The sequence below is a fragment of the Cajanus cajan genome, chromosome 2 (genome assembly GCF_000230855.2).
Source record: "Cajanus cajan strain Asha chromosome 2, NIPB_CcT2T_4, whole genome shotgun sequence".
NCBI lineage: Eukaryota > Viridiplantae > Streptophyta > Magnoliopsida > Fabales > Fabaceae > Cajanus > Cajanus cajan.
This window is the reverse complement of record NC_138518.1, coordinates 46450045-46462209: the sequence shown is the minus strand read 5'-3', so window position 1 is coordinate 46462209 and position 12165 is coordinate 46450045. Positions and strand designations below refer to the sequence as shown.

Below are 12165 nucleotides of genomic sequence, written 5' to 3'. Positions count from 1 at the left end.
GTTTTTTTTTTTTTTTTTTTGCTTTTTTAAGAAAAAAATTGTTTCATACTAATCATTTTTCTCTCATACAGAAAGGTCACTGATTAACAATAAATAATATTAGGAGTGAAAGTTTTTTTTTTTTTTTTTTAATAAAAACTACGTGAGGCTCTAACTTTATCCTAGTTTTTTTCTTAATGAGTAGCTACTTAGCATTAGCAACTTATGAACTTAAATTTTTTAGGATTTTTTTAGAGATGATTATTTGATATGATGTATTATTTGTAGCGAACTCAATTGGTTAAAATTTACAATAATAAAACAAAATGTGTGTATCGATAATAATGATATTGTTGTAGAACATTGAAAGATCGATTTTTCATTCTATTTTAACACAGGAAAGATGAAATTGAAAATGCTCTAATTTCTCCCATAGAATTTGCTATAGAAATTTATGTAAAACATATTTTATGGAAACATACTATATTTTAAGATAAATAAAAAATTATTTAAATATTACATACAGGTATAAATTATTTTTGTCAATTATTATTCAATTTAGTTCTTCTATTTCTATAATTTTCAAGTTAGTCTTTCAATTTTTAAAATGTTTAATTTAATTATCAAATTTTAAAAATTATTCGACATTAATTTTCAACTCTTTTAAGTAACATTGTTAGTATCAATTTAAATAGAATGATAACATTAAATAATTTTTAAAAATTAAAAGATCAAATTAAATCATGTAAATAAAAAGAATAGAAAAGTAATTTAGCCAATAAGTTGAAAATAAGGTTTAATGAAAATCAATGTGACACTTTAATAAATAATTTTTACATACTAAAAAAATCTAAAGATTATTTTTTAAATAAAATAATGATAATTTTAATTAATCTAAAATCAATTAATTAGTTAAACATATCCTAAGATTGTTTTTATTGTACCAAAGTTACACTATTTATTCATGTAAAGATAATACAATTAATTAAGTTTCTTCGCTCTTATAAATTAGAACTTAAGATCAAATCTAACCCAACTTTATTTATTTAGTTCTAAACTTGCATGAATTGTACTTTGTCATGATCTAAACTTTTATATAAAAAAATATATATATACATTGTTCAAAGAATGCAACTAGTATTTGATAGCAATACCAAAAAATATTTATTTAATATATCATAATAATATGCATACAATATAAGGCAACTAATAGTGAAACTATTTTTTAATCATGTTATTGATATAAAATATACATTATTAAAAATAATAATTACTTTTTGTCAAATGTTTATATAAGCTATGATATAAATATGAATTTTATATATATATATATAAACAAATCAAATTATTTTTTTGTCCTCTATATATATATATATATATTATTGAAAGTAGTTCTATTTTACTAAGGTAAAATTATACACAACAAAGTTCTCCCTATATGAGTATCCAATATATTTGTAATACTCAATTCAAACTTAAAGCTATTAATTAACCTAAAGTAATATATCACTTAATTCACACGGACAGTAATGTCTAATTACGCACTTTTAATAAAATTTCTCCTTTTAGTTCATTTTATTCATTCATAAAACTCCATTATAAACATTATTTAAAAAATCTGAAACTAATTATACTCGTACTGACTACGTATAATATATGAAGGTGTGGATGATATTTCTTGTGCTTGTGGGGGAAAATACATGAGAAGAAGTGTATTTTAGGAAGTAGGCTCTTTAAAAATGACAATACACGACAGAAAAAGGAAGTGCTATCATCCGACGAAAAGTAGGTGCAATTAACTATTTCTTTAATAACTTAACACCAATGATCACAATTCAATTACACATCAGATAAATTCATTATTCATCGTGATTTTATCTTAAATTCAGAATTTTTGGCTCAACTTTACACGAATTTAGGACAGAATAATTTATTTTTCATTTTTAAATTAGTAAAAAAAATAATTCTATTTTTTTTCTTGAGATTAGAAGAACTTATAAATAACTTATTTAAGTTATAAATATTTGTGAGAACATTTTGAAGAGATTATAAAAATATAATGTCTTAATTTATTTTGATAAGTTTTTTTAAGATGGTTTATAGAAACAAAGAACTTATGAAAAAATCCACATTCAAATCGTGTTAGGTCAAATATATTAAGATTGTATTTTTCCTTTTTTTTTTTTTGGTTTCTTCTCCCAAATTGAACTTTTCTTTTCACCCAAATTAATATATATTCTATACAAGTAAATTATAATTATTCATTGCTAGTAAAATTATTCATATATGCTTTCTTATTTTTTTACTAAAAAGATATAATTCAATTAAATAAGTTTGAAAAAAATTAAAAAAATAAAAAAAGGCCAATGTGCTATAAGCAAAGACGTGATGATAGAAATTTCTTTTATACATTGCTAGTTTTTTTTTTTTTTTTTATCTTTCCATCTACAATTATGTGTAGAGGTTGAATTTTATAATTATTTATTATTTTTTATATATTTATATTTATTTATACATGGATATGGTAAATTTCTAGGCTTATACCATGATTATATGATATATATATATATATATATATATATATATATATATATATTATTTTAATTTTATATCTTAAATCTGTTTTTATTATTAAATATTTTAATTTTTAAAATCATTGATAACTGTATGGGATTTTTTTGTTTGTTGCATAATTTTTTAAGAATTTATGATATTTAAATTATTTTTTTTTAAACTAAAAACAGGTAAACAATGACTAATGATTTTTATTTTTCATTTTTTTCAATATATATATATATATATATATATAATATTATAAATGTTTATTTATAACAATAGATTCAAACACTTCAAAATTGTGTAAACATTTATTAATATGTATACCCAAACGTAAATAACTTATTAAATTTTAGTTTATAACATAAATTCTTATATAATAAAAATTTATTGAACAATATTTTTATTTATTTATTTCTCCAAACAGATAGTAGATCTACTAATTGTAGGTCTAGCGAAAATATTAGATAATTGCAATCCATATGTGTGGTCCCGACCAATTTTTATGTAATAACTTAAAGTCTAGAGAAAATATTAGATAGTTTTGGAACATGTGTATATAATTTTTACCAAACTCTGTAATTTGATTTTAGGTCCAGAGAAAATATTAAAGAAAAATTATTTTATTGTTTGATTTGTAAAAATATGATATTGATCAAACACAATTAGTAGATAATTGTGAGGAATTTGATTTTTTTTATGAGCAGGAAAAAGAGACTTTGTCGAGAGAAGTAAATTCACGTTAGTGACCTTTATGTTTCAAAAGAAACTAATATCAGGTTATTAGATGAAGAATATCATTGATGCAAATAAAAAGTAATAATAAATAAATAAATTACTACTATTAGACTATATTAATCCCAAGTTTCTTTCCCTGAGAGATCTCCACACTTCTAAAGGAGTTAAATTTTTACTATCAGCTAGGAATATCCTTAGAGCGTTAAAAAAAAAAAAAAAAAAAAAAAAAAAAAAAAAAAAAAACCAAGAATGGAACATATATAATAGAAGAAAATGGATTACGATCCATTATATTTTCTTGCTTAACCCCAATTTTTTTTTCCTGATTTGGAGTGCACATGATGAAACATAACTCTTGGATTATAAAATCCCTATTTTATCTTTACAAATTTTACTTTATCATAATAATCACACAGATATGCTTTGTTCGAAGAGGGAGGTTATTAAAGGGAAAGAAAGAATTGTTGAGAAATGATTTGATGAAAAATAGGAAAGAGATAAAGTAAAACTTGTAGTGGATTGATAAAGTGAAATTAGATGAAAAATAGAAGTTAGAACTTTAAATTGTATTTTATATATAATTTAAACATTTGTAAAAATAAATTATTTAAATTACTTTTTATTAAATCAACCCTTTATATTAAATACAAATTTTAATCATGTACAAAAGTATTTTTAGGAATTTTTTTAATGAAAAATTTTTAATTTTTTTTTTTAATTTCTTATTGAATTCAGTTTTTTTAATGGTTATTTATGAATTAAATTTTAATATTTTAAAATAAACTATCAATAGATAAAAATAATACTTTTGCCATAATATAAATTTTAAATATTATTTATATATTCAAACATAATATTTATTTATATATAATATATTATAAATTTTAATATATATAATACATAATGAAAAAACTGAAATACTAATAAATATTTAAAATTGTTATTCTACAATTTACTATTAAAATTTAAGTTATATCGTTTAAAATAATTAAATTCAAATATATTATTAAAAAATAAATTATATATATATATAGATAAATAGATAGATATATATTGACGTGAGTAACTCTTATTTGCTCTTAAACCCTCACACTTCTCTCCAAGCAATTCCAAATTTTTCAATTACGTGCAAATCCACTCTCGTCTATCCCATTCCATTCTTATTTTGTTCTAAACAATGACATTTTTATTCTTTTTTTGTTTGATTATAATTGATATCATCCTATTATATTTCAATTCATTCCATTCCATTTATACGACCAATGAATCCAGACATGGCTTATAATTGCAAAACCCAAGTGTTTTGAACTGTTTTTTTTTTCCTATAGATTTCATTCATAACAAAAACCTTTGTAATTGTAAAACCAGCATAATTGACCTACTTTTGTGTTTTCGTTAACCATCTCCATGAATTCAGCACCAAAACTTGCTTTGAATCAGCAATAATTAATAACCAAAGCATGCTCGTCGCCGTCCCAACCTCCAACACCTCTCACAAAAATTAAAACTAAAAATTTACGTATATAAAAGATAAATAGATTTTTGAAATGATCAAAATATAATAATGACTTGTGACATAAAAACAAAAACAAACGGGCTTTATTCCTTCCCTTTATGATAATAATAAATAATCAAACCATACAACAAAAAACTTCTATTTCCTTTCTTCTTTTCCCTTCATTTCCTTTGAAGGAACATTGCGTAAAGGTTTATATAAAATCAGTAATTACTTCACTTTGACAAGCCAACAAACACGAGCAACGCTTGCTTAAAGTAGAATCCTTATCCTCCCCTCCGTCCAAACAACATCCCTCTTTAAACCCTCAAAAAAATGTGAAAATCATTCACAGCGTAACATAAAAATAAGGTAATTCCAACTATGGATAGATATATCATATTGTACTCATACAGACCAAGATGGATATGCATTCAACAATCCACCTATTTATTTTGAAGTTCGAGTCAACCCCTCGACTTAGGAAAAAGAGAAAGTGAACCACATACCACTCGTCATACATACACAACACATAATAAGAACCTTAACGAAGAAGCAACAACTAAAGACGTGCTCAACAAGTGAGCCCCATAATGTCAAATATCTTATCCCATTATCCAACTTTGACACCCACTTCTTATCTACCAACCTTTCCAACTATATAGTCTGAAGCATTGCGGCAGAAAAAAGGGCTAGCACTATGTATCACTTGCAACCAAATGATGGTAACAACGATTTTTACAGGTGCATCATTATGACATTTCCACTAGATAAGTGAACAAACCATTGCGACACCACCAATCCCAGAAGATACAAGCTCCATCACCACTGTAGTCTTTATTTATCACCACCTATCCACCCCAACCAACCAGACAAGGCATTTACTTCGTAACCAACTTTGAACTGTAAAGATGCATTTTATCTTCCTTCGTCCGGGCTGAAGAGCTCAGCATAATCTGTAATACTTTGCCAAAGTTGTACAACACACAAGTAAGTGGAAGCGCCCATAATTCCTTAAGACTATGCAATGCAAGCAACATTAAGATGCCAAACCAAAACAGCAATGTCAAGAAATAAACAGTGAAATCATAGGTGGGACTTACAATATTGTCCTCTTTCCAAGTTGTATACAATTGCAAATATCAACAAGTAGAAGAATTTGTACTCACCTTTTGTAGTAGCAAGTGCCTGCAACAAGTCAAGGCCAGAGAAACTCCAACAAAATTCAGTGACGAGGCAGCAAAGTTGGAGTTTGAACGAGTAGCAAAAGGATGCAGCACATTCGCAATATGCCTTCAAGGTCCTCAAATACATAACTATGTTAGCAATTCCAAAAAAATAAGAAACAAACAATAAACAAAAAGCAATAAATAATTCAATGCCAGAAGCATACCATCTATACTCTCATACTGACATCACACAAAGTAACGACCTGTCCAGATTGACTGTCCTTGAAATTGCTCAGGCATAGGAGAGAACTGTTGATTTCCAGTTGTGAGCTGTTGTGGCTGCAGTTGCTGATCATTATGTGATTTTAAAAGATCATAAGTTTGATAATCTTGCCAACCATTCTGTTTCTCCACTTGAGGAGGCACAGATGGAACTTGTTTTCCAGGAAAAGGAAAGCTGACAGTAGGACTAAAACCATTGCTAACGACTTGCTGAGTATTTGAATGAGTGTAGTTAAGAGGAGGACCATTGGAGCCTAATCCTTTTGTTGATGTACGCAAATGATATCCATCCAACCAACTGTAATCATCCATAATTGGATTCCCACTAATTGAATCTGAAACAGTGGATTCAATACCTAGTTTCAGAGGAACAGGACTGAAACCAGGAGGAGGTCCAAGGTGCCTAGTAGGTCGACTAACTGGGGTTTTTCTTAAACCAACTGGCAAAACTGATGTTTTTACAGCTAAATTATCAGTAAGTACTCCAGAAGATGCAATAGCATCAACTTTGGATGGTACCACAGACTCCAAAGCTTTTGAGAGACCATAAAACATGCCATTAGTATCAGCACCTATAGATTGTTGGATAGGAATAGGAAGTGAAACATGACTAGAGAAGCCAACAGCTTCTTGTAAGCCAGGTTTCATCACCTGCCCATTCTCAAATAGCCCAAGACCTTTTAAATTGTTAGCAAGAGATATTTCCTCATCTAACCACCGTGATGTATGTGGCTGAACTGGTTGCATGTGTTGAGGCACCATACCACTACCAGGCACAGATGAAGTTTGATGACTTGGATTAATAAGAGGGTTGGAAGTAGAATTAACGTGAAAATTGAAATCCCCTCCAGATGCCTTTGGAACAGGCTCCAAACCGACATGGGGTGCCCATGATGAGGCAACCACATCAGCTCGTGTCTCAGACACTAAAGGCTTGAAAACAATAACCTCGTCATCATCATCTCCTTCCATATTCTGGTATTGGTTTGACTGAACAGTGTCCATCTTTAATTTGTCTGCCAGATTTTCGTGCACCAACCCATTTGCATTTGGCATGCTTGAATAAGTGGCAAGAACAAAATCATCTGAGGTTTGAGGCTCAACACCAATTAAAAATTTCTTCGCCTTTGAATCAAAATATATCATTTTTTTATCAACCTTTACAACAGTTGCTAAAGCCTTCCCTGCAGCTAAAATCCTTTTGACCCGAGCTTTTCTTTCCTTGTCACCATCATTTCCAATGGAATGCTTCCTTGAGAAATCCAAGATGGTTTGTGCAGGATGAAGTGGAACAAATCCCCTTAACTCAGAGTCCTCCCACAAAGCAAGTCGATTTTCAGTCTCCCCTTCCTCATACCTGCTCATGTTATTAAAGCAAGTCTCCTCTTCATCATCATCAATAGACATAGGCCCAACTGAAAACAGCTTATTCAATAAGGACACACAATGGTTCCAAAATTCAGATCTCAAAGTTGCCTGATTTTCATCCACATCATTGCCTGCAGCAAGATCTGGATAACAAGCCAACCACTCAACAAAAACCAAAATGCCTGGTAAAAGATAACTAGAAGAAGGATCTTGCAGCTGTGCACATCTCTCTATTATGTAACCCATCAATTCAAAAGCTGCACTAAATGCATTTTGAAGCAGAACAGCACGCTGTACAATTTCTGCATAAGTTTGGCCTTCAGATTCCTTGTTCACATTATAAACTGTAAATACTAGAATGCAGACAATTCTGACGATGACAAGCGCATTCTCAGCAGTATCTGTCCCAAAATTCAGCTCTTCATCTTGCCCAGAAGACAGAAGCTCACGCAGGCCAGTGCTTACAACAGCAAGAACTTCAGCAAAGGTCTCAAGGCTATCAAGGTATTTGAGAAACAAAGGGGAAATGTCAGAAGAACATATGAATCACCAGTGATAATACAGAGAGAAAAAGTTAAGAATATAGACCTTGTGCGTGTAAACAAGATTCCATTTAGACGGACAAAGCGAGTGCAGAAGTATTTATAAGTTTCTTTTGTACTGGATGCTCCTGGTTTAGGACTGGCATCAACACTGGTACCCCTTGTTGCAAGTTTTGCTTCCCCTTTTCCTCTTCCTTTTCCAGTTGATCGTCCAGAAGATTCCTTGACTGCAAGAGCTTTAGCATCACCAGAAAGCTGAGAGAAACTTTGACGATTCTATCATGAATTGTAACAATAGCTAGTTAGAATAATTATAATGTAATGCCCCAAAAGGATCAGAGATCATAAATAACACGGAAGGGTGAAAATTGGATATGTGTGTGTGTTTTTTTTTTTTTGGGGGGGGGGGGTGTTCAACAACAGTATGAAAATGAACATATTCTTTAGGCCCAGAGTGGTCCTGGCCAAATACAGACTAGCTTTCACAACATTGTTTCTTTGAAGATTTTTATACCACCAAATCAATATAATTATTTGCTCAAAATACATACATGAACACCCAAGATGTGTAAAGATAACAAGGCTTTACTTTGCAACCAATATTAAATTTATAACCACTCATTTATTAATGCACTTAATTTTCAGCATCAAACACTAGTATGACTAAATCCCATCCTCATAATAATACTTTAGTATGCAAGCAATAATCAAGATATAAAAAAGACAAAGGCAGAAAAACAAGTCAAAACAAAGAAAAAAACGCAAACTACTTATAACCAATAACAAGAACAAACCCATGGGCCATTGTCACATTACCTTCTCAAATGCAACTATCAAGTTTTCCCTTGCAGTTGTAAATGGGCTATCCACAGCCAGACTCCGAAAATATCGATAAATAGCCACCAGCTCATCCCCAGAATATGAGGCCAGCAAAGCAAGCTGAAAAATACAGACATTAAAGTGGGAATAAAACATAAAGCAAAAGCAACCATCACAAATCACAATGAATGCAGGACTGCCAAAATACCTGATGATGAGGATTGCCACTAGAAGGCCAAAGAGATGCAGCTTGCAAGTAGTAACTAGAAGCTGCTGTGAACTCCCGGTTAATTGAGTCACCTTCACCATACATTCCCTTATAACGAGCAAGATCACCCAAGTATATCAGACAACGATGACAAGCTACTAAACCTTTCTTCATCTCAGAAGATTTCTTTCCATCTTTCTCCATCACAATTCGATTCTCTGAATCATCAAAGTAACCAAGAGGAAGACCAAACTTGGCTCTGATTTTTGTAATAAGATCATGGTAAAATCCAGTTGCTTCTGAAAGAAAAGTCTTAAACTGTAGCCTTATTTTAGCTATCCGATCAGGTCGTGCAGGGCCTTTAGCTCCCTGAGATGAGTTTGCACTTGTAGAAGAAAGAGCAGCACTGAAGTATGCCCTAAACTCCTCAATCCTCTTGTAATGCAACTGCCAAAGAGCATATTCAATATTGTGCTGCTCAGAAAAAGCCTGATCCTCAAGAATTATTGCTTCATAATTCTCACGCATCTGTTGCCAGGCATTTGGATCTGATGGGACCCGCGCCTGAGCTGACCTCCGACGCTTATTCTCCAATTCAAGATTCTAAGTGACAAATAATAGTAATGTTACTAAACAGACCTCTAGTATTCATCTCATAAAAAAGAGCTCATTTAAGTCAATATTAAAATCAAAAAAACCATGGAAAGTAGCAAGTTATAAGAACTGCTAAAATTTTCATTCTAATGTATAGTCATTCTTTTCTGTGTTTAGCAAATGACTATCCAAGAACATTAAGAATTCTTAATAATTATCTGTATTCATTTAATGATGAAGAACTTCAGTCTTGGGAAAAAAAAATTCCAGATTTGTGTTCAATCGACTGATTGGCATTGGCACCAAAGTATTGTCATTTTCTTACTTAATGCCAATTTATTATGGTCTTTCATATGGTCACTTTTATCTGGTGGAGTTTTTGTGAACAAGAGATTTACCAATTCAGCAAGAAACCCAAGTTTAACTTCATATAGTCTTAAAATTAAAATACAATGAAAAATATCAAAGTGAAGGAATACCATTCAACATTACAGCCAAACAGTAAAGCTTCAAACTGAATATCTGTGCATCAGATGTTCAAACCAAGTCACCTAGGGGCCCAATTGACAAAAGTGTGACAATTCTGGGCAACTAAGAGTATCATGATGTGATGTTAACATGCTCTAGCACTGATCCAAAACAGAATAATAGAAAATGAAGAAACTCCATATGGCAATGCAGAGTCTTCATCCCACTAGAACAAAAAACTCATTCCTAATGAACAAACAGTAAAAATTTGACATAGCCAAAACACCAAGAGTGGCATTTTAGTCAACTAAAATTAACCAGATTCCTGCAACATTAAGCTTTGCAGATTATGAGATATTTACACCAATAAACCATTGTTCATCTTTTTTTTAAGGTTTCCATCTTAATGAATGACAAGAAAGAGAAAGAAAAAAAATACCTTTTCATAGAGGCGTTGTGCACGCTCCCTTGATGAAGGAGCAGACATCTTATCCATTTCTACTATCATCATCCATCAATTATTTCTTGACAAACCGAACTCAAATTACATAAAACCTGCAAAAAAAAAACAATTATACAGACCTTTTCAACTTCTTTACAAATTGCTCACTTCAATAAATCATAGAGAATGGTTAGCAAGTAACTGATCAATTAATTTGATGATTGACTAGAACGAAACAAACCACAAGACCATATTAAACAACATACATCACAAAACTGAAGCTCTAATAATAAAAACATGACTATAAATGAACCCTCAAGAAAGTCAAACCCAAAACAAAATTCCAGTAAAAACACCAAATAATTTAAATTCTTATGGAAGATTGTCTCAGATGAATAAACTCAAGCATCAAAAACTGAACTCACAAAACCAACAATCACAAAGCACAAATCGCAAATATTCATATGAATCAACACAGTAAATATTCATATGAATCAACACAATCGGCAATCAGATAATTGAAAAGACCAACAAAACATTAATAGAAAAAGAAACGACGACCATGATCAAAAACCCCTCAATAACATTCAGACCCCAAAATACCAAATCATAGACCTCAATTTTGTAAACTCTACGATTTCCACAAACTCTAAGATTTTCATAAACTCTAATAATAAGATTTGCACAACTTCAAATGTCAAAACCCCTGCTCGCAGAGTAATTAAATTAAATAAAATCAAAAATTAATATTAAAAAAAAAAAACACGAAACAATCCAGAAAAACGGAGGCAATACCAGATCTGCAAAATCCATCAAACAATACAACGTATTTGGACCAATCAGGACCAAGATTTTACGGAAGAAGAAAAAAAAATGAACAGAAGATTCGCGAAGCGAAAAAATCGATGATTAGAAAAGGGAAAATTAAAGCGCACCTGTGCGGGAAGAGAGCGGAGCATGGGATTGAAATTGAAGGGAGAATGAAGAAGGTCTTCGTTAGGGTTTGGTTGTTGTTGTTGTGTGAGAGAGAAAGAAAGAACGAAAGAGAAAGAGAGAGAGAGAGAGAGAGAGTTTGTTATTTGTTGGGGTCCAAAAGAGATGAGATTAGAAAATTCAATTCAACGTGTTTCTCTCTTTTCTTTTCTTTCTCTCTCTATCTCTTCTTGTTGTTGTTGTTGCGGTGTGGTGTTTTCCTTGCGGGCGGCGATGCCAACGACGGCGTTTAAAGGAACCTCTTTTCCTATTATTCTACTTTGTATTGACCTCCCTTTTTTTTCTTTTTTTTCTTTTTTCTTCTTTTTTTGTTTGTGTGAAGTTAAAACATTTGTCATTGTGTGCTTATGAGGATATGTTTTGAACACATTAAATAAATTTTATTAATGTTTTAAATAAATATAAAAAAATTGTATTGATTTTTTAAATATTTAAAATTAGTGTAAGATAAATTGTTTACATTTAATGTAATGAAGATTTCTATAAACCTTTTTTAAAAGTTAAAAATAAAA

General features: G+C 30.4%; 1 protein-coding gene across 3 annotated transcripts; it reads right to left on the bottom strand.

The window, feature by feature from the left end:
* Positions 1–5130: 5130 nt before the first annotated feature.
* Positions 5131–11871, bottom strand: LOC109789802 (nonsense-mediated mRNA decay factor SMG7). Of its 3 annotated transcripts, none has more exons than XM_020348836.3 (8): positions 11596–11871; positions 10658–10773; positions 9157–9759; positions 8946–9068; positions 8176–8405; positions 6162–8083; positions 5938–6071; positions 5131–5724 (listed from the first exon to the last, which is right to left on the bottom strand). In XM_020348836.3, exons 2-6 carry the CDS (start codon positions 10727–10729, stop codon positions 6184–6186), a joined length of 2928 nt encoding a protein of 975 aa, XP_020204425.1. In that variant the 5' UTR covers positions 10730–10773; positions 11596–11871; the 3' UTR covers positions 5131–5724; positions 5938–6071; positions 6162–6183. The 3 variants fall into 3 exon arrangements, with proteins under 3 accessions (XP_020204425.1, XP_020204424.1, XP_020204423.1); XM_020348835.3 differs by having other exon boundaries at positions 5131–5732; positions 5938–6061; XM_020348834.3 differs by having other exon boundaries at positions 5938–6061.
* Positions 11872–12165: the final 294 nt, after the last annotated feature.